Source organism: Palaemon carinicauda, chromosome 16 (genome assembly GCF_036898095.1).
Source record: "Palaemon carinicauda isolate YSFRI2023 chromosome 16, ASM3689809v2, whole genome shotgun sequence".
Classification (NCBI taxonomy): Eukaryota; Metazoa; Arthropoda; class Malacostraca; order Decapoda; family Palaemonidae; genus Palaemon; species Palaemon carinicauda.
Genome location: NC_090740.1, coordinates 74,383,539 through 74,407,356, shown reverse-complemented (window position 1 = coordinate 74,407,356; position 23,818 = coordinate 74,383,539). Strand labels below are relative to the sequence as shown.

Sequence of the window (23,818 nt, the reverse complement as noted above, 5' to 3'; positions counted from 1 at the left end):
CTAGAACACAGTAAATACGGCGCAACCAAAGACATTTTGGGGTATTGTATGTGCCATTAATCACTTTAGGCCCTCAACGCCCACTCACCTGTGTATACATTCACGAGCATTTATCCAGTGATTGATACTCGCCTCCTTCCACCTCGACAGGGACTCATGGAAGTCAAACATTCCTCTTAGCCATCATTCAGACGTGAAATTGATGGTGACATTGTGTTGTACCATTGTGTAAATCATTCTATGGTGATGTACTGGTAACCTCTCCCCTATATCAATATGCAAACACAGTACTCGAACAGTGAGGTTGGCAAAAGAACAACTCATTACACTGCCTATTTTTTTTTTCTTTTTTTTTTTTGTATGTGCGTATATTTGTCATGGGTGTCATGAACTGAGGATCTTGTGCACTAATGTATAAACACACCCAATTCTTATGTTACGTTTGTATGATGTGTTAACAATACATACTCGGTCTTACATTTATTTGTATGTGCGTATATTTGTCATGGGTGTCATGAACTGAGGATCTTGTGCACTAATGTATAAACACACACAATTCTTATTTTACATTTGTATGATGTGTTAACAACACATACTCGGTCTTACATTTCTGTGTGACACGCGCACGTGTACATTTATTTTTGTCGCATACATTACATTTCTTTACTGTATTACTGTAACTAAACATGGTGGAGCTAACTGGCATTCCCATTCCCATTATAGACTGGAATGCAACAAACCTGCCGGAGGCATTATGGAAATTCCGCCGTACATGCGAGCTAATTTTCGATGAGCCTCTCGAAGAGAAGGATGAAAAGGTCAAGGTGCAATACTTGATGCTATGGGCTGGAGAAACAGGGCGCGATATTCGAGATGGATGGGCCCTTACGGCAGAAGACAAAGAGAAACTCAAACCGCACTGGGATGGTTTTGAGGCGTATGCGCGGCCCAAATCAAGTTTCCGGGTGGCTCGTTTCAAGCTACGGGCCCTAAAACAGGAGACCACGGAAACTGTTGACATGTTCATGACAAGACCCAGGGTCATTGCGGCAGAGTGTGAATACACAAATAAAGAAGAACAACTACTTGATACGCTTATTGCAGGAGTCTGTAGCTCAGAGATTCAAAGGAAATTGATTGCTAAGGATGTAACACTGACCCTAGGTGAGGCAATAAACATCGCCAGTGCGTATGAAGGCCCACAGAAACAACTATCTGATATTGAAGGCCAGAGGCCAATACATACAATCACAAAAAGACAAGACTGACACCGAGCAAAACAAACAGGATCATCTGGATGCCTCAACTGCGGAACACAGCACAAGAAGGGCACTTGTTGTCCAGCCGCAGACAGCGAGTGTCAACACTGTAAGGGTAAAGGACACTGGAGAAACATGTGCTTCAAGAAAAAGTGCAATGAGGCAGGAGAAAATGCAAATAAACCAACGACGACAAACCCATCAGCCAGGCACCAACAAGTGCATGAGTTGACCGGAAATGATGATGAGACTCAACAGACTCCAAAGATGATGGTTTCCACTTGGAATGACATGAGGCTAAAATACACGGCATAACAACAACGCCCCCAGCACACGCCAACATCAAAATGATCGGAGAGCAACCGGTCACCGTAAAATGCAAAATTGACAGCGGCGCGGAGGTTAATGTTATGCTCTTACGTGTTTACAGGCTATTATTTCCTAATGACATTGGAGAAAACGGTGAGCCGAAATCACTTAGACCAAGCCCCATAGTGCTGACAGCATATGGCAATCATAAGATCAAACAATACGGTGTCTGTAACATACGGTGCTGTCACCAACGATCTGAGATGTGTGAGTTTTACGTTACTGATGATAGTGGTACATCGATGCTAAGCCTGTCGTCCAGCTTATGCTTTGGATTTATAACACTCAATTGCAAGGAGGCACACTGCTCCAGCTGCCAACAGACATGAGAGGTTGCTAACATCGAAACAAGTGAACTTAGTGATGAAACGGAGGAGTTAATCAAACAATATCCTACTTTATTGGACGGCATCAGACTATTCCCTGGTGAATATAAAATCGAGGTACAACCAAATGCCGAGCCAGTGATACACCCACCCAGACGTGTGCCTGAGTCACTGAAGGATGCTGTTAAACAGGAGCTCAAACGCATGATTGACATAGACGTAATTGAAAAAGTTGACAGGCCAACCGACTGGGTGAACAACATCGTATATGTCACAAAACAATCGAGAGACCTTAGACTTTGCTTGGACCCCAGAGACCTAAACAAGTGGGTAAAAAGACCGCACTGCTACAGCCAAACACTTGATGACGCATTACCCCAACTACAGGGGGCTGCATTCTTTACCATCTGGATGCACGTTCAGGGTATTGGAATGTGAAACTCGATGACGAATCCAAGTTTCTGACAACCTTTAGCACTCCTTACGGTCGCTACTGTTTCCGCAGGTTGCCCTTTGGCCTAGTATCGGCACAAGACGTGTTCCAGAAGAAGGTGGACCAAACCTTCGAGGGCCTAGAACGGGTAGTCGCAATCGCAGATGACATTATCGTGTTTGGAACTACACAAGAACAGCACAACCAGATGGAATGAATGAAAGAAGTCGGCCTCTGTTGTCTCAATCCCAACAAATGCAGAGTACGGCAAAACAGGATAAAATTCTTCAGAAACTATCTAACATCATAGGATCTGAAGCCGGACCCAGACAAGATAACCGCTATTGTCAACATGGAGCATCCTTGAAACGTACAGGAAATGAATTCCTTCTTGGGCATGGTGAACTATCTCTCCAGGTTCATCCTAAACCTTGTAACCAAGAGAGACCTTGTCAAACAAAATGTGGAATATGTGTGGAGCCCAGAACACAAAAAGGCATTCAAAACTGCGCGATGCTCAAATATTTTGACGCTAAGCAAGAGGTCACCATACAAACGGATGCTAGCAGGAGAGGTGGCGGCGCTGCACTCCTACAGAACGGTCGACCTGTGGCCTATGCCAGCAAAAGTCTTTTGCAGACAGAAAGCAATTACAGTAACATAGAGAGAGAGATGCTTGTGGTGGTATTCGGATTAAATAGGTTTCACCACTACGTGTACGGCCGCCCAGTAATAGTGGAGATAGACCACAAGCCATTGGAATCCATTGCCAAGAAAGGCATCGAGCAGGCACCACAGAGACTGATGTGCATGCTGCTACGGATACCACCATATTCATAAGATATTCGGTACAAGCTGGGCAAGGAGGTATGCATAGCCGACGCACTCTCGAGGATGCCAGTCTAAGGCCAGGAAATACAGGATGTGAACGTAACCATCCATGTCATACAAAACGTATCGTGGGACAGGCATCAGACTATTCCCTGGTGAATATCAAATTGAGGTACAACCAAATGCCGAGCCAGTGAAACACCCACCCAGACGTGTGCCTGAGTCACTGAAGGATGCTGTTAAACAGGAGCTCAAATGCATAAAGTCAGCGACAATCACGGATAGTGACCTGACACTACTAAAGGAGATGGTCCACAAAGGATGGCCAGAAATACAAAAGGAATGTCCAGTCATTCTGCGGCCCTACTGGAACTTTAGAGACGAGTTAGCTGTTGTAGACGGTATCATCCTAAAAGGGTCTAGGATAATAGTGCCAAGGTGTCTGAGGTCTAACATCCTAAAGCGCATACACACCGTCACCAAGGCATCGAGAAGTGCCGATTACGAGCTCGTGAATGTGTATACTGGCCCAAATTAAATGATGACATTGAGTTGTTAGTGAAATAGTGTAATACATGCCAAAGAAACCAAACAGCTCAACAGAAGGAACCTTTGATACGCGTAGAAAGCGAACATCTATGGGACAAGATATCATCTGACTTATTTCAACTCAAGGGGGTGGAATACCTACATGATGTCGACTACTACAGTTCATTCTTCTTCATAAGACGCCTTACAAGCACCACATCTAAGTCTATAATCCAGAAACTCAAGTCAATATTTGCAGAACATGGGGTTCCCAACACTCTTATCAGCGACAATGAACCTCAGTTCAGCTCACAGGAGTTCTGTGACTTCGCGAGGCAGTTTGAGTTTCAGCATCAAACTAGCAGCCCGCGATACCCACAGAGTAATGGGAAAGCTAAGAGATTCGTAGGCACCGTTGAACGGACACTGACCAAGGCTGCAGAGAGCAATGAGGTCCCAACCATGGCCCTCTTATGCCTTAGAACAACACCTATTGAGGCTGGAGAACCATCGCCATCAGAACTATTTTACGGAAGGAAGATGAAATCCAACCTGCCCACATGCTCAGAAACAGTCACACAGAGGGAACAAACATGCAAGTGGCGGGAGCATTACAATAAATCCGCTAAACAACTCTCAGAACTTAGTGAAGGCCAAGATGTCCGCATGATGGACCACAGCAACAAGTGTTGGATATCGGCGAAAGTCCAGTAAAGACGGGAAGAGCCACGTTCATATGATGTGATTTCCAACAACGGAGTGAAATACCAACGGAACAGGAGACACCTGAGGCCCACTGGTGAGAAATTCCAATTCAACACTGATACTGTGCCAGAGGACGTTGCGGATGACCAGATAGATGCTCCAATCAACAACACGACAACCCCTAAAACGATGGCCCCCGAGACACACATCCCTAATACTCAATCACAGGGCGCCAGATACTGAAGTTATGGACGCCTTATTAAAAAACCTGATAAATTGAATCTGGCCATAAAAATATCGTAACATGACTTGATATCGTGAACACACGGCTATGAGGTAAACAGCATACCTTATGTATCATTGATTGTAGTAGTAACCCAATTGAATATATACTTATTGTGCTACTGTTAAATACTGATCACATGCATCATGAATGTGTTGAAAGTTTTTTTTTTTTTCCCATTTGTGAATCTTCTGGAAATATGCTTTCTTCATTATGCTTATTATTCAAGGGAGGCAGATGGCATATGGCTTGCCATACTTTCTGTAGTATACGTTGTTTCGTATGAAAATAAAGACCAGTTCCGGTTACCTTATCTTGGAATCGTGTGTTGTTATTTCCTCGATATTATAATTTAGGCTACATGAGTTGATACATAACAAGTCGAACCGAACACACAACACCATACAGCAGGGGAACCCCACTCTCTACAGGACCTCCACTGTCGCTTTACCTTGTTTGTTCGCAATATTTCTCTTTTCAAGTCACACATTGTTCATTTACTGTTAAATCGTCTCTGTCAAAAGACTCACGAAATAAGAAAGTCTTCAGTTTCCTCTTGAAAGCCTTAATGTCTTCAATCATTCAAATGTTTCGTGGGAGCTTATTATATAGTCTCGGGGCCACATATTTAAAGGCTCTGGAGCCCAATGTGGACATAAATCTAGGTTCCAACAGTTTAAAGCCATCCGTAACTATTCTCGTGTCGACACGATTTGTTGGCTGCGCAATATGTAGCAATTCTCTTAAGTATTTTTAACGCCCGGTTCTGATAACTTGGTGGGTTATTGTACATATTTCAAATTCAATTCTCGCTTTAATCGGCAGCTAGTGTAAATCAATTAGTATAGGGGTGATCCTTTCTCTAGGTGGGACACCTTTTATCAGTCTTGTTCCTCTGTTTATTATGTTTTGTAATTTCTTAAGTTGGACTTTTGGTAAATTGTAGTAGATAGAGTTGCAGTAGTCAATCCTGTTAATAACACAGTTTATCACAAGTTTATTAACAGAGTTTTCGTCCAGGTACTTTTTTATAAACGCAATATTTCTTAGATGATAACCCGCACTTTTTATTACATTATTTATTTGGGCATTTAGAGACAGGTTACAGTCAAAAAATATACCTAGATCTCGAACTTTACTAGATATCGGCGCCGAGTCATTATTTATGTTCATTTGAATATCACCTAAGTTTCTCACACTGTGTCTCTTGCCCACCACCATGAATTCAGCTTTGTTCTCATTTAATTTTAGTTGTTTATACATAAGCATTACTTTCCTTCCATTTCTAATAAAAGTTTAATATTGAAATTTGCATCTTCTATTCTATCTACTACTGTCAAATGATACATTGAAGAAATAGTGATCACTGTTTTATCTATTGATATCAAAAGGCTTTCCTTCATCTTCTGTCCTTAGTATAAAACTATGATATAAACCTGCACTATGATTCTGATCCCCTTTTCCACTTTTAGCCACGTCTCCTATCTGCTTCGTCTTCAGTATTTTATTCTTACATTCTTCTTATAATATCTTCAATATTATCTGCTTCATTTCTCCATGTTTATTTTTCCATTATGATTTTCCTTTATATTTTTTTTTCAACATTATAATAATTTTCACCTTCCTATTTTTTTTTACCATGTCCCATTTCAAACTATATAAAATATCTGCAATAGTGTTAACATTATAAGTTTTCCTCACTGAGCTTTATATTTTCTATTTAGAGTGGTATCCCTGGGTCGGGCTGTTGTCCTAGGCCTAGGGTAACCATATTGAAAATCGAGGTTCGCCGAAATCATAATGCTATGTGTAGTTTTCCCTTCCTTTCTTATCAATCTTTTGGAAGAAATTATTAGGATATTGCAAAAGAGATTGTATTGAAAAACTGAGATATTAATAACCTAGTATTATGACACCGAATTCATATTATATGTTAAGGGTGTTTTAAAAGTAGGTATGGAGATGGTAAGCAATATTCGAAATGTAGTGGGAGAGGCACAGTAGAACATTTATTAAATTGAAATGCAAGTAGTAAAAAAAATATTAAAATTTCAGTATCAGTATATAGGTAATTCTTTTTGAAACGCGGTATCTATGTGTATAGTGTAGATTTGACAATAGACAATCAATATATGGTGCGAAATGTTGAATGCTTTCGAACAAACTTGATAAAATAATTGTGGAGGTCATGTAGAGAGTTGGATTCCCCTGCTGACTGAAAAGACAAGTCCACGTTTACCTGTCACAACCCTTTAAGTAAATTAAGTAAAGAAAATATATCAGACAGTCCTAGATGATTAGAGGTTCAGAAATAAATCTAAACCGGTAATGTACCCTGTGTAGGAGCCAAGTCAGCTCACTAATGATAGGGAAACTTATGGTGTTTGCACCTCTTTGTATTTACAAATGTAGTATGCTCGTAACCTAAGTGTTGCGAAGAGACCAAGGAGAAATTTAATTTTTTAAGTTTTCTCCCCAGCCTCCTTTTGAAACAGATCATCACATCAGTAGCTGAAGAAGAAGAAGAAGAAGAAGTTGAAGAACCTTAGTTTGGGGAACATTGGCTACGTTTCTTTGTTATTCTTCTTAGGCCTTCGTGTCGTCTACTCATCGTAGAATTTATTGGCACCTGATATTATTTCGTAGTAATACATTAATCTGATTTCATAACCATGGGTCCAGGTGGCGCAGAAGCAAGCCAGATGCAGAAAAAATTTGAAGGGGAGTTGGTGTCATTCAAAAAATTGCAGAAAGGTAAGTAAGGAGGAGACCCTATTTTGGGGTGGATGGAACTCATGACTCACGTCTGCTAGACGTTCTTTACTTTCGCCATTAATTTACCATTGTCTCTTACCTTAGGCCTGAATTGTATATGGATTCGGTTTTTAGCCGCCTGCCTCTGTGCCTTTCCACATTAATGCCATTAGATGGTTTTTATATTTTACCGGTATGTGTTTTTTCCATGGTTATACCTCTGCGTTGGAAAGTTTCCTCGCACCCCAGACTATGCCACATTGTTACGATTTAATAAATCAATGAGATGGTTCACTTTTAACCCTGTGAAAAGCTTTGTAGTTGCTTGGGACGGGCTGGTTCAGTAATGAGAAGGTGGGTAAATAAATGTTTATTGTAGCTAATGTGACCGGATTTGTTTTTGGTATTTGTTTACAAAACCACGTTTTCATATACTGCCAAATTATGCAAAGCTAATGTTTTCCTCTATTACTTTTTCACAATTTAAAATAATTTGCCAGATTGGAAACAAGTTAACACGTTGACTGCGATTGGCAATGCTGTGAAACTGCCCAATGGGCGTTATCTTTAACCCCAATTAAAATCAGTAACCAGCTAGCTATTGACGTGAGAATTGTTATGGTGTATCTGTAAGGTAAGCCAAGTGCTCAGCCAGTGTAAAAAGCGTGACTTTATGTGGTACACTTCGCCTGACATAAAAGTCTTCATTACAGGCGTTGTGTACCTAATATAGACATAATAGATGGGGTCATATATGGCTCAAGTCGCCCAGAACGATTAGAGATAGTTCTGCTGGCGTTGTGTGCCGAATATGGTCACACTTTGGATGTTCAGTTATGGTGCATATCGCTCAGACTGATCTAGGGAATTACTGTATGCAGCATGTACCAGACGTGGCTCATACTCAGTCTGACAGACACATATATATAACACCTTTGTATGTTTTCATATGTGCACATAAAATTTGTAGTACACACGTGTGTATATAGGAATATATATAAACATACACTTGAATATAATACATATAAGATGACATACATGTTACAGACATACACATTAAGAAACATATATACAGGCTGTATTTTTGGCAATATAAATTTATATTTTGCATAGATAAAAGTATTTACATACAAGTAAATGATTTAGGTCTTCTTCAGATTTTCATATATATCTGTCCATCTGTATACGGTAGCCCATCTTTTTGTACCTGTCTATCCACGTATATACATACATATATTCACACGTATGCGAGAGTGGAATAAAATGTGGAAAAGAACTCTTCCTTATGTCTGTATAAGAGAATATATTATAATGTAAAATATTAGAAAATTAGGTAAAGGAAGTAACAGAAAAAGGAATGACACATACACAAAATGGGTAGTTTATATATATATATATATATATATATATATATATATATATATATATATATATATATATATCTATATCTCTATATATCTATATATACACACACACACACTTGCATATTCGGACTGAAATACAAATTACCCATTGTCCCAATATGATGAAAAATTAACATCCCAGAGAATATTTGAATTCTTGCCTTCCTTTTAGTACCATATGTATGTACGTATATTTACTGTATGTATGTATGCACATATATATATATACATATATATGTATGTATGTATATATGTGTATGTATATAAGTATTATTTTCTCTATTTCTACTTATTCCTTTATATCACATATATACACACTGTATATACGCAAAAGCGTACATATGCATACAGAAAATATTCCCTGACTGAAGTTAATGGCCCCAAAGCAAAGACAAGAAGGCTTTGTCGTTCCTGTTATGAGATACTGTCACAAAATAAAGGGAGTTCTGTAGCTCAAAAGAAAGCACGAAGAGTAGACACAATGTGAGAATTGTGATGGTAAACCTTTCCTCTGTGTCAGTTGTTTCAACTTGAAACATTCAGTTTGAAGAATATAAATTTGTGTATTTTATTGGTTTTCCTTATGTAGAAAAAAAACAGAAAAAAAATGTTAATTTTATACTTGTACTCTAAATACTACATGATTTCCCTCATCATACATGGATATTTTTTTTCACCAAGAAAAGGACACTATTTTTTTCAGATGTAAAATGTTTACCAAACTGATTTATTTTTCTATTGAATTTATATTAATATGATCTAAGGTTAAAAGAATAGCATTTTTATTGATCTAATGATAATTTGTTCCGTAACCGAAATACAAACCACGCTATTTACAAAGGGTATTACTTTTAGCGCTGCTGAAATGACGAGCCAATAGTTTTTAACGAGGGTTAATTACCCCCGCGCTATTTAGCGGGGGGTGGGGAAGGGTAGCTTGCTACCCCTCCCCCCTCCACACACCGGTGACTTGCTTCACTTCACTTTTGGCTCGGCGGTGATCAGACGTGTCTGCTCATCGCCTTCGTGACAGCCTTTAATTTTCTGCTTTTTCTTTTCAGCGTGTGTGATTGGTTGGAAGTTGACCTTCAGTTTTTTTTTTTTTTTTCTTTACTATGCGTACATGCCCTGGAGTTGCCGGCCGTCCTTGTGGGACTTTCATGTCGGACGTTATTACGGATCCACACACCCTCTGCCCTCTATGTCAGGGCCGACGGTGCGACCAGGATAACGTGTCGTGAGTGCAGGGAGTGGTCTGCCTCCCAGTGGGAGAGGTTTGGCCGTCAGCGTAAGAAGAAGTCCAAGAGAGACCGTTCTCCTCCGGGGTTAGCCTTGAAGGAGGAAGGTTCTCGGGACTCTTCTTCCGCCGCCCAAACCTCCTCCGAAGCTCCCCCTCGTCCGCCTCTTAAGGAGAGTCGTCCGAGTGGGAGCGCAGGCCCTTGTTCTGTTTCCCTACCTTTGGTGGGGGGAGAGGGCGTCGCCTCCCATAGCTAGGCGGTTCCCCCTCCTCCTCCGGGGGAGGTTATTGATAATAATGCCTTATCCAGTGATGATCTTTTACAGATTTGGTCGTCCCTGGGGCTTAGGGGCTTGCCCTCCAGGGTCGCTCTTATTGACCTTGTCTCGTTGGGGGGCGCTGTTAAACAGTCGCCGGTGGTAGCAGAGGTAGACCCTCTGTGTATTGTCGACGTCGTGGTGACAGAGGCCTCCGACGTGGCTGGGCCTTCCGCCGCAGGTGCTGTTGCTGATGATGGTGCTCAAGGCTCTCCTCCTCCTTCCGTACATCCTTCGAAGGGGGAAGTGAGTCCTTCGGTCTCGACTGCTGCCCAGCTTCCTTCTGAGGGAAGTGTTTTGACGGAGACTCCCCTTCGGAGGACCGATGGTCCCGACGATCTCCCCCGAGGCCGCCTCCGCCGTAAGGCTCACCGCCCTCTACGCCACAAGGGCCTCCCTTCTCCTTACAGGGGGACTAAGAGGCGCCTTTTTGGGTCTTCGTCCTCCGGGGGGGACTCTCCTCGACTCCTTGAACCTCTTTGCAAACCGCTCACCATCTCCTGCCGGATCTTCGCCTTCTGGAGAACTCGTCACCCGACGGGCAACGGTCCCTTCGGGGCTAAGGGATTCTTCCCTTACGCGAGCAGGGCTAGCGCACAAGCGCTCTCCTGCTCGCCAGCGCTCACCTGCTCGTCGACGATCTCCTGCTCGCCAAGACTCTCCTGCTCGCCGACGCTCGCATGCTCGTCGGCTCTCTCCTGATGTTGGCCCCCCTCGCCAGCGCTCTCCTGCTCGTCAGCTCTCTTCCGAGCGTCAGCGCTCATTTGATTACCATCGCCCTGCGGTCTCTGACCACCCTTTAGTTCCTGCTGAACTCCCTGCTCACCATCCGCCTGGTCCTGTGGCTACGCAACATCGTGCTGCGCGTGTGTCAGAAACACATGTTCGCCAACGCGCCAGCGATCTTCCCGTTCCTGCTCGTGAACGCGCCGCACCACCTGTCCTCTCACGCGTCGACCTTCTGCTCGCCAGCAATCACCAGCTTGCCAGCGATCACCTACACGCCAGCGATTACCTCCTCGCCAGCGTTCACCTGCTTGCCAGCGCGCACAGGCGATCTTAGTATCGCCTATTCAACAGCGACAACTAGCGCGCCGACGTTCGCCATCGCCCCTGAAGGAACATGGTTCGCCAGCTTCTAGCTCGCCATCGCGCGATCGCCCGCCTGCAAATGCTGCTCGCCATCGCTCGCCATTGCACGATCGCCCTCCTGCGCATGCTGCTCGCCATCGCACGACCCTGCATGATCGCCCTCTTTCGCATGCTGCTCCTCATCGCACAACCCTGAACGATCGCCCTCCTGCGGATGCTGATCACCATCGCACCCTTTCACGCGATCATTCACCTGCGCATGCTGCTAGCCATCGCACAACCCTGCACGATCGCCCGCTTACGCATGCTGCTCCTCATCGCACAACCCTGAACGATCGCCCTCCTGCGGATGCTGATCACCATCGCACCCTATCACGTGATCATTCACCTACGCATGCTGCTCGCCATCGCTTACCATTACGCGGTCATTCACCTGCGCATGCTGCTCACCATCGCACATCAGTGCATCGACATACCACAGCTTGTCATCGATCGCCTGTGGATCTACATCGCCAGCGATCTTCCTCGCCTACGCGGCAGCACGATCCCTCGCCGTCGCGCCAACGCTTGCGTTCGTCGCCTCGGACACGTGTTCATTTACCTGACCACCCTTGCGCCCACTCGCCTGCGCGCCCGCACGACCGCTCGCCTGTGCGCCCGCGCGATCATCCACCTGCACGCCCGCGCGATCGCTCGCCCGCACTCCCCCGCGACCATTCGCCTTCGCGCGACCATCGTTCGCGGTGAATTCCACAGCCGGTGGTAGCAGCAGGGACGCGTGCTCCTAGACGGCACTCGGGATCACCTCCATCCAAGCACAGGTTGGTAGTGCAGGACTAAGACAGGTCAGTACAGCATTCTTCCCCACCTTCTTTTCAGGCAGGTACCGTCGTGTCCACTCCAAAGGATCGCCCGATCCCTTTCACCTTAGCGAGGATTTCGGACTCTGTGTCCTTGGAGCAGCAGACTTGGTTTGGTCCGCTGGCACGGGCGTTAGTGAGGGTTATGAAACCAGCGCTCGCCGGCCAGGGTAACAAACCAGCGGCTGTCTCTCCTATGCTGAAGAGAAAGAGAGGAGTGGACTTCGTGGTGACTTCCCCCAGGGCGAAGTTGGTTCCCAAGAGGTCGGTCTCGAGGGTCCTCTCTCCTGCACGAGTACTTTCTCCTTCTCCCGTGGACAAGGCCTTTCCGTCCTCAGGTGAGTCCAGTGGGGCGGTAGTCTCCCCCTCGGCACCAGGAGGGGAGACTTCGCTTCAGGCAGGAGAATCGTCTCGTGAGGAAGGGGCCCCTCGAACCTCGTTGTTGGGATCCTGTATCCCTCCCAGGAGGGAACCCAAGGATTCCAAGACCATCCCTAAATCCTCTGCAAGGATTCGTCGGGAACCCACGACTACCCAGGGGAATGTCCACGTATCACCCCAGGAAGAGATTCCTGGGGCAGGAGACTTAGCTGCCAGCCCGCAGGGAGGAGAACAGCAAGAGTCCGAACATGCCTTCTGGCAGGTCCTAAGCCTGATAAGGCAACTTAACAGACTTACGGACCCAGTCATCCCCCCCCCCCGTGAAGGCAAAGACACGATTCTGGATGAAGTGTTTGACGTTCGGAAAGCCCCTAAGACCAGTGCAGCTCTGCCCTGGTCTCGGGGGCTGAAGAGTGCCAGAGCTAGGGCCAACGCTCAGCTCGCACTTCTTGCCTCCTCCAGTCGTTCCACTGCCGGGAACAAACTCATCCCTCCTCCTCGCCTTCAGCAGAGGAGGTATTTCGAGATCCTGGGTGAGCACAACCTCGCTCTTCCTCTCTATCACTCAGTGGAGGAGCTGGCGAAGGGAGTTCCCTTGGAGAAACTCTCTGCCCGGCAGGTGTCGTTCTCGGCGGCAGAGATCCTTAACCACGAGAAGGTCGCTAAGTGTGCCATGCAGGCCACTTCGTGGCTGGACTTCTGGTTAGGATCTCTGGGCATCCTATTGCGATCGGAGGACTTGTCCAAGGAGACCAATAGGAAGGCCCTGGAGACCCTCTTACTCTCGGGCACCCGCTCCATCGAGTTTTTGGCGCACCAGGTTACCACCCTGTGGGCCAACTCGGTGTTGAAGCGTCGCGATGCTGTGTCCGAGAGATTCCATCCGAAGGTCCCCGCCGTAGATGTGTGTAGGCTCCGACATGCTTCCCTCCTGGGGGAGAGCCTGTTTGAGCCTCAAGACTTGGAACGAACGGCTGAGAGGTGGAGGAAATCCAGCACGGACTCCCTCCTCCACAGGGCCCTTACAACTCGGCCCTATAAGCCTCCAGCCCCGCCACAACAGCAGCAACAGCCTCGTAAGGCTCCCAAACAGGCACCGGCAGCTAAGGAAGTGGTGTCTAAGCCCCAGCCCTTTCCAGCCAAGGTCAAGAGGGGCTGTAAGTCCTCCAGGGGAGGCAAGACTTCTAGGGGTGGCGGCCACGGCTGCAAGCCCTAGGGGTGGCAGTCCCCCTGCGTGTCCACCAGTGGGGGGATGCCTTCAGCGTTGCGTCCGCAGGTGGCAGCATCACGGGGCCGATGCTTGGACGGTCTCAGTGATCGGCCAAGGTTATCGCGTCCTGTTCACGTCATCTCAACCTCCCCTGACAGCGAATCCAGTGTCGTTGAGCTCCTATGCCATGGGATCGGCAAAGGGGCTGGCCCTTCAGGCCGAAGTCGAGACCATGTTCGAGAAGGGTGCTCTTCAGGAGGTCGTGGACGGCTCTCCAGGCTTCTTCAGTCGACTCTTTCTTGTAAAGAAGGCTACTGGAGGCTGGAGACCCGTCATCGATCTCTCGGCTCTGAACAGGTTTGTCAAACAAACCCGGTTCAGCATGGAAACAGCAGACACGGTCAGACTTGCGGTGAGACCACAAGACTTCATGTGTACACTGGATCTAAAGGACGCGTACTTCCAGATCCCAATCCATCCGTCTTCCAGGAAGTACCTGAGATTCAGCCTAGACAACAAGATCTACCAGTTCAAGGTGCTGTGTTTCGGTCTCTCCACAGCTCCTCAGGTGTTCACCAGTGTGTTCACCCTGATTTCGACTTGGGCGCACAGGAACGGCATTCGTCTCCTTCGTTACCTAGACGATTGGCTGATCCTAGCAGACTCGGAGTCGACCCTTCTTCGGCACCGAGACAGGCTTCTAGATCTTTGCCAGGATCTGGGGATCGTGGTAAACCTCGAGAAGTCCTCTCTGCAGCCGTCCCAACGACTGGTTTATCTAGGCATGCTAATAGACACCAATCTCCACAAAGCCTTTCCATCAGACGACCGGATAGCATGGCTGAGGAGGGTGGCGGAACCTTTCCTCAGGCGAAAAGTACTCCCCGCCCAATCGTGGTTGCGTCTCTTAGGCCACCTATCCTCCCTGGTCCGTCTGGTTCCAAACAGCCGCCTCAGGATGAGATCCCTTCAATGGCGGCTCAAGTCCCGGTGGAATCAAGGATCCGATTCCCCGGACATTCTGATCCCAATGGGGTCTCTGGAACAGACGGACTTGCGGTGGTGGCTGGCCGACGAGAACCTGCGGAAGGAAGTGAGTCTTCTCGTCCTCCCCCCGGAATTGACTCTGTTTTCGGACGCGTCAAAAGAAGGGTAGGGGGCGCACGTTCTGAACCAGAGGGCCTCAGGCCTTTGGTCAGAATCAGAAAAGTGCCTACACATCAACCTGCTAGAATTGAAGGCCGTCTTTCTGGCCCTTCAGCAGTTCCAACGGTTCCTGGCGGGTCACTCCGTGGTGGTGATGATCGACAACACCACGGTAGTGGCTTATATCAACAAGCAGGGAGGCACTTTTTCGCAACAGCTATCCCATCTTGCAGTAGAGACTCTGACGTGGACCGAAACCCACTCGATAACACTATCAGCTCGCTTCATTCCTGGCAAGAGGAATGTGCTCGCCGACAGTCTGAGCAGGGCTTCGCAGATAGTGAGTACCGAGTGGTCTTTGGATCCTCAGATAGCCAACAAAGTCCTGACTTTGTGGGGTTCCCCGACGGTGGACTTGTTCGCGACAGCCTTGAACTTCAAGCTGCCCCTGTACTGCTCACCAGTCCCGGACCCCAAGGCACTCTGGCAAGATGCTTTCCAGCAACGGTGGGACAACATCGACGTGTACGCCTTCCCACCATTCTGTCTGATGAGAAGGGTGCTCAACAGGACCAGACTATCGGTCAACTGTTCCATGACTCTAGTAGCTCCGCTATGGCATCACGCGGAATGGTTTCCGGACCTTCTGCAACTCCTGACGGAACTCCCAAGGGAGCTTCCTCCACGACACAAGCTTCTCAGACAACCCCACTCCGGTGTCCCTCACAGGGCCGTAGCCTCGCTTCGGCTTCACGCCTGGAGATTATCCAGCGTCTCCTCGCGGAGAGAGGCTTTTCGCAACAGGTTGCGGAGAGAATGTCTCGGCACCTGCGAAGGTCCTCTGAGGGAGTCTACCAAGCGAAGTGGAGAGTCTTTTGTGGTTGGTGTCGTGGAAGGGGTATCTCTCCACTCGATGCCACTATTCCAGCAATAGCGGACTTCCTCGTGTATCTGCGAGAAGAAATGCACCTTTCTGTCTCGGCAGTGAAAGGCTTTCGCTCAGCCTTAAGCTTGGCCTTCAGATTGAAGGGCGTGGATATTTCTTCTTCGCTAGAACTCTCTTTACTCATACGTAGCTATGAGCTTACCTGCCCCCAGTCGGAAGTGAGACCCCCTCCTTGGAACGTGGTTCGAGTCCTCAGGTCTCTCAAGAGACCTCCCTTCGAGCCATTACGCCAGGCCTCCGATCGCCACCTGTCTTGGAAGACGGCTTTCCTACTCGCCTTGGCCTCGGCCAAGCGAGTTAGTGAACTTCATGGTCTCTCGTACGACATCGCCCATTCAAGGGGATGGGGGGAGGTAACGTTCAGGTTCGTCCCTGAGTTTGTGGCCAAGATTCAGAATCCTGGAGTGCCGGATCCTCGGTTCGACTCTTTCAGGATCGCAAGTCTCCGTTCTGTAACAAACGACCCAGACCAGCTGCTACTATGCCCAGTGAGGTGTCTGAGGTACTACTTGAAGAGAACGGCTGCAGTCCGTCCTCATGTGCGAGCTTTGTTTGTGAGCACAGGCAGGACAAAGAGAAGGGTCACCAGGAACACCATCTCTGCTTGGATTCGAAGGGTTATCCACCCTGAATCCTGACCCTCCTCCGTCACGTCGCCCTCGGGCCCACGATGTCAGGGGTATTGCTACATCCCTGGCCTTCAAGAGAAACTTCTCTGTGACGCAGGTACTTCAAGCTGGGGTCTGGAAGCGTCAAACGACCTTCACAGCCCACTACCTGCAAGACGTGACCCACAGGAGCCTCGATACGTTCTCTATCGGCCCTGTGGTGGCTGCACAACAGCTGGTCTAACCTCAGGCTCCTTTTTGGACAAGTAGCAGTAGGTTGAGGGCGTTGTTACCCGGTCTTAGTCTGTGTGAATGAAAGAGTATGTCTGACCCTTACTTCTTTCTTCATTCTCCCCTCTCTTGGGGAAGCAGCATCCTGGTCCTCGCATAGCTGACCTCGACCTCTGCAGGTAACCCATGCTTCTTTGTGCTCCTAGTATTAAGCTTAATACTGTTGCGTCTCCCATACCCTGACGAGGTGGTATGGGGAACGTCCTATCCTAGAATTCCTATCTGAAGGTCTCAAGGTCAACTTCATAGGACGAGTCACACTCTCCTCCTCCTCACACTGCTTATGTAGGCCACTCGTTCCTAGCGATGCTAGGAACCTGTGAGGTACAGGGGCTCCCTCTCTCTAGTGCTGCTCACTGAGGGATCGAGCCCCCGGGCAAGCCGAAGTCAGTAAGGCTGGGGACTTTCCACCCTTCCTAAGGGGTAAGTCACCCTTTGTAAATAGCGTGGTTTGTATTTCGGTTACGGAACAAATGACAAATTCGAACATAATTTGTATTTTTCCTAACCATACAAACCTTAGCTATTTACACATATGTGCCCGCCATCCCTGACCCCCAAGTCAAGTCCTACCTCTAAATGAAGTGAAGCAAGTCACCGGTGTGTGGAGGGGGGAGGGGTAGCAAGCTACCCTTCCCCACCCCCCGCTAACTAGCGCGGTGGTAATTAACCCTCGTTAAAAACTATTGGCTCGTCATTTCAGCTGCGCTAAAAGTAATACCCTTTGTAAATAGCTAAGGTTTGTATGGTTAGGAAAAATACAAATTATCTTCGAATTTGTCATGTTTTCTATTTTTTTTACTGAAAGAAAGAAAGAATTAAAAAAAAAAATATGCCCCTTTTGCTAGCAAATGAAGATTATTTTCAGTAATAAATAAAAGTGTTTAGTTAATGTTCTAGTTTATTTTGAATAATTTCCAATATATTACAATAATATTTTGGTAAAAAAAAGCCTATTTTGATAAAATTTTGATACTTGAAAAAATATATAATTCTTAGCATGTGTACCAGATAGGGTACACATCGCTCATTCAGAGAGTCCTCTGTGAGCCAGATGTGGAGCACATCGCAGTCAACGTGTTAAATTTATATAAAAGTATAGAATTATAAAAAAAGAAGAAATATCCTGATTTCATAGTCAACCAAACAGAAGTTCGTAATGCCAGCGGACATTTCATGGTATTATTTTACTTTATTACAGGGCACTGTAACCTAGGGAAAAAACTACTTTGTTCCGTAACTGAAATACAAACCACGCTATTTAATAGTGGTATTACTTTCGGCGTAGCTGAAATGACGAGCCATTAAAATTTAACGAGGGCTTATTACCCACACTGCTAGTTAGCGGGAGTAGGGGAGGGTAGCTTGTTACCCCCCCCCCACACACCTGTGCTTGAGCTCACTTTGCTCTCAGCTCGGATGGTAGTCGGACGTGTCCGCTTTCATCTTCGCCGCTCATTGGCAGCCATTAATGCTTTTTTTTTGCTTTTTCTTTGTGACAGGTTTGTGTGTGAAGTTGGCCTCTGCGATTATGCGCACCTGCCCTGGATTACTCGACCACCCCTGCAGAACATTCACGTCGGCGGTCGAGACAGGCCCATACTATAGAGGTCAACGGTATGATTGTGATAACAAGTGTGGAGAGTGTAGGGAGTGGTCTACCTCCCAGTGGGAGAGGTTTTCTCGGCAACGTAAGAAGTAGTCCAGGCGGGATGTTTCTCCTTCGAAAGGTTTTTTGAAAGGAGAAAAACCCAGACACTTCTTCCGTTGCTCAAACCTCCTCCGAAGCTCCCACTCGGTCGGTCTCTTTCGAGAGACCGGCGAGTGGTAGCGTAGACCATTGTACTGTTTTCCAAGCCCGGGGTTCGAGAGATGGCGTTGCCTCCCCTAGCGAGGCAGCTCCACCTCTCCCCCCGGGGGAGGATGTGTCGCTAACCCATCTTGTGCAGCTTTGGTCTTCCTTGGGGCTTAAGGGTTCGCCCTCCAAGGAAGCATTTCTTGACTATATCCGATTGGGTGCCGCTGTCAAGCAATTGCTGACTGCGGCAGAGGTTGATCCTCTGTCGATTGTCGACGTTGTGGTGTCAGAGGTATCCAATGCGGTATCTCCTAATACCTCTGCCTCTTCAAATCTCGCAGTAGCTGAAGGCTTAGTTTCTCCCTTTCCTGCTCAACCTACGAGGGAGAAACTAACTCCAACGGTCTTTCCTGCTGGTGTTTCTTTCCCTCTGGGGAGTTCACTTACAGAGACTCCTCTTCAGAGGACTGCAGAAGGTCAGCTTGCTGATCCAACGGTTCCCAGAGGGCGCATCCGCCGCAAAGCTCTCCTTCCTCTTGGCCAGAGGCCTTCCTTCAACTGCGGTGAGGAGGCGCCTCTTTGGTTTGTCATCTTCGTTGCAGTCCACTGCAGAGGAGCCTCTTCAGCGATCTCTGACTGTTCCTGCTCTGGTCCTGGACCTCTCAGCGGATCGTTCGCGATCCCCTTCGGTGGAAGGTCGTCCTTTTAAATGGCATGTCGACCTTCCACCCGTCAGACCTGCCGACCTGCCGTCTCCGTTCCTGAGGGCTGATGCGCGCTACTCGCCAACGAATCCTGACTTTCATGCTCGTCAGGCATCAAACCCTAATACGGGGCATTAAGGTAGTATGCGCCCATGCTCACCTGCGCGTCAGCGCGCCACTGTGCGCCATCAACCTCCTGCGCACCAGCGCTCTCCTACGTGTCAGCGCTCTCCAACGCGCCCTTGCTCTCCTGTACGACAGCGATCTCCTGCGTGCCCACAATCTTTGGATCTGGGCGCTATTGGGAAGTCTAAGGTGACTTCTCTTACGCGCCGGTGCTCACCAACGCGCCAACAGCTGTCTCTAGCGCGCTATCGCGCTGACACGAGCAGTCTCCTACTTGCGCCTACGAGGATACGCGCACACGCCCATTCTCTCCTGCAGTTGCGCGGCGCATGCTGACGCACGCCCACAAGATGCGCGCACAGGCTTCAACTGCACGGCTGCGTGCCAGGGGTATCTCTCCTGTGCGTGCACCCTCCGACATCCGCTGGGGCACGCGAACTCGCGCCCGCGTGTTCAATCCCCTGATCCTGCGCGCTCACGCTTGCCATCAGTCTCCTGCGCGCTCTCCTGTGGGCCCACAGTCTCCCGCGCGCTCTCCTGTGCGCCCACAGTCTCCCAAATGATCTCCTGTGCGCCCACAGTCTCCCAAACGCGCTCCTACGCGGCATCATTTTCCTACGCGCCATCATTCTCCTATGCGCCATCATTCTCCTACGCGCCATCATTCTCCTACGCGCCATCATTCTCCTACGCGCCATCATTCTCCTACGCGCCATCATTCTCCTACGCGCCATCATTCTCCTTCGCACCATCATTCTCCTGCGCGCCATCATTCTCCTACGCGCCATCATTCTCCTATGCGCCATCATTCTCCTACGCGCCATCATTCTCCTACGCACCATCATTCTCCTACGCGCCATCATTCTCCTACGCGCCATCATTCTCCTATGCGCCATCATTCTCCTACGCGCCATCATTCTCCTACGCGCCATCATTCTCCTATGCGCCATCATTCTCCTACGCGCCATCATTCTCCTACGCACCATCATTCTCCTACGCGCCATCATTCTCCTACGCGCCATCATTCTCCTACGCGCCATCATTCTCCTTCGCACCATCATTCTCCTACGCGCCATCATTCTCCTGCGCGCCATCATTCTCCTTCGCACCCTCACGCGCATCAGCAATCTCCCACGCTCGACCCCGGGTATTCTTCATTGCGTGAGCGTTAATACCCTCCCGCGCGCGAGGCTGTGGGACAATGCACGGCAAGGTCGCCATCGCCGCATTCCCATCCCCGCAAACGCATAACAGGGCACATTGCGGCGGAAGGGAAACATCCAGAAAGGTCCAGGATCCCTTTTTTTTTTTTTTTTTTTTTTTCAGGTGAACCCACCTTTGGGAACTCCTCCCAGGGATCCGTCGATCCCTGTCCTTCCAGAGGGAGTGTCTGACAGCGCGACTGTCAACCAATAACCATGGTTCGTTGCTCTAATCAGAGCGGTTACGCCGGCTTTCAAGCCTGTTCTCTGAATTGGGTCACAGATCCTTGGCTGTTTCTACTCCACTGAAGAGAAAAAGAGGAGTTCCGTACATGTTAGCTTCTCCGAGAGCTAAGTTGACTCCACGCAAGCCTTCGAGGCAGGTTCCTTCACCCCCCAGACTTTTTCTCCTTCCCTGTCGGACGAGTACTTCCTGTCCTCATTGGAATCACGTGAGGTGAGACGTTCCCCCATTGCACCAATGGGGGAAACCCCACCTCGCGCTGAGAAGTCTTCCCGGGTAGGGGCTGAAAAGAACTTGCCATCGTCTATGTTGGAGTCCATCATCTTTCCCAGGAAGGAATCGAAGGACTCGTAGACGGTACTAAAGTCCTCTACAAGACCTAGGACGGAGCCAACTAGCCACTCGGAGAACGTCCGCAAACCTCCCCAAGAAGAGCCTTTTGGGGGCAGGAGACTTCGCTGCAAGTCCGACGTCAGGAGGAGAACTACAAGAGTCAGAGCATGCATTTTGGCAAGTTCTGACTCTAATGAGGGCTCTCAATGGGTTTGCCGACCCAGAGATCCCTCCTCGAGAGGGCAAGGACACGGTCTTGGACCGTGTGTTTGGTACTCAAAAAGCTTCCAAGGCCAGTGCGGCTCTGCCCTGGTCTCGGGGTTAAGAGTACCAGGGAAAAGATTGCTGTACAGCTCTCCGAGTTGTCCTCCTCCAACCATTCCAGTGCCGGCAACAAGCTTCTCCCACCTCCTCGCGTACAGCAAAGGAGATAGGCTACTTAGAGATCTTGGAGGAGCCTTGTTTAGCTCTTCCTCTCCACCATTCGTTGGAAGAGCTTACCAGGGGAGTCCCTCTTGAGACACTTCAACCGGCAGGTCTCGTTCCCGGCAACCGAGATCCTTAACCAGGAGAAGGTTGCGAAGTGTGCTATGCAAGCTACTTCGTGGCTGGACATCTAGTTAGGGACCTTAGGTATCCTGATACGCTCTGAGGATTTCTCCAAAGAACGTACCAGGAAAGATATGAAGACGTTCCTCCTCTCAGGCACTCGCACGATCGAGTTTCTGGCCCACCAAGTCTCTAACTTGTGGGCAAACACCATCCTGAAACGTCGGGATGCGGTGGCTGAGAGGTTCCATCAGAAGGTCCCTAGCACTGAGATCAATAGGCTCAGGCATTCTTAGAAAAAACGAACCTGGTTGAGCCGAAGGATGTGGAACAGGCCACTGAGAGGTGGAGGAAGTCCCACCAAGACTCGCTCCTTCATAGGGCTTTGACATCTAAGCCCTATAAGCCTCCAGCACCCCAGCAGTCCCATCTGGCCAAGACCACGAAACCAACGGCAGCAGCGAAGACAGTAGTGTCTAAGCCCTTTCCTGTCAAGGATAGGAAAGGCAAAAAGTTTTCCAGAGGAGGTAAGAATCCTAGAGGGAGCAGCCAAGGCCGCAAACGCTAGGATTGGCAGTCCCCACGCATGTCCACCAGTGGGGGGATGCCTACAAAGTTGCGCAGACAGGTGGCAGCAACTCGGGACCGATTTCCGTAATCAGTCAGGGATATCGCGTCCCGTTCACATCATCTCTACCTCCCCTGACGATGAATCCAGTGTCATTGAGCTCCCTTGCCATGGGATCAGCAAGGGGGCAAGCCCTTCGGGCAGAAGTCCAGACCCTTTTGAAGAAGGGCGCTCTCCAAGAGGTCCTCGATGGGTCCCCGGGCTTCTTCAGTCGACTCTTTCTTGTAAAGAAGGCGTCTAGAGGCTGGAGACCAGTCATCGACCTCTCGGCCCTGAACAAGTTTGTCAAACAAACTCGGTTCAGCATAGAGACTGCAGACACGGTCAGACTAGCAGTGAGACCACAAGAATTCATGTGTACACTGGATCTATAGGACGTGTACTTCCAGATCCCAATCCATCCGTCTTCAAGGAAGTACTTAAGATTCAGCCTAGACAACAAAGAGTACCAGTTCAAGGTGCTGTGTTTCGGTCTCTCCACAGCACCACAAGTTTTCACCAGAGTGTTCATCCTAATATCTTCATGGGCACACAGGATCGGCATACGTCTCCTTCGTTATCTGGACGACTGTTTGATCCTAGCAGACTTGGAGTCATCCCTTCTTCAACACTGGGACAAACTTCTGAGATTTTGCCAGGATCTGGGGATCATGGTAAATCTCGAGAAGTCCTCTCTGCTTCCCATTCAAAAACTGGAATATCTAGGCATGGTTATAGACACCAATCTCCAGAAAGCCTTCCCATCAGATGACAGGATAGCAAGGCTGAGGAAGGTCGCAAGCCCTTTTCTCAGACGAGAAGAACTTCCAGCCCAATCGTAGTTACGTCTCCTCGGTCACCTTTCATCATTGGCTCGTCTAGTTCCCAACGGTCGCCTCAGGATGAGATCCCTTCGGTTGCGACTCAAGTCCCGGTGGAATCAAGGTTACGATTCCCCGGACGTCATGATCCTTATGGGACCTGCGGAACGGACGGACCTCCAGTGGTGGGTGACAGACAAGAACCTACCCCCGGATTTGATGCTGTTTTCGGACGCCTCAAAGAAAGAGGGGGGGGGCCCACGTTCTGCACCACACGACCTCAGGCCTGTGGTCAGAATCAGAAAAGTACCTCCATATAAATCTCCCAGAGATGAAGGTCGTCTTCCTGGCCCTTCAACAGTTCCAACAATACCTGGCTGGTCACTCTTTGGTTTGATGAGCGACAACACCACAGTAGTGGCTTACATCAACAAACAAGGAGGTACCTTTTCGAA

At 48.4% G+C, this 23,818-nt stretch overlaps 1 protein-coding gene across 1 annotated transcript in view; it reads left to right on the top strand.

Moving 5' to 3' along the window:
• Positions 1–7,280: 7,280 nt before the first annotated feature.
• Positions 7,281–23,818, top strand: part of Pfdn6 (prefoldin 6) — a 92,242-nt gene continuing 75,704 nt past the window's right edge. The window contains exon 1 of the mRNA XM_068389911.1: positions 7,281–7,488. Within this exon, the coding sequence (XP_068246012.1) occupies positions 7,407–7,488 (82 nt within the window). The 5' untranslated portion in view covers positions 7,281–7,406. The remainder of the gene's footprint in view (positions 7,489–23,818) is intronic.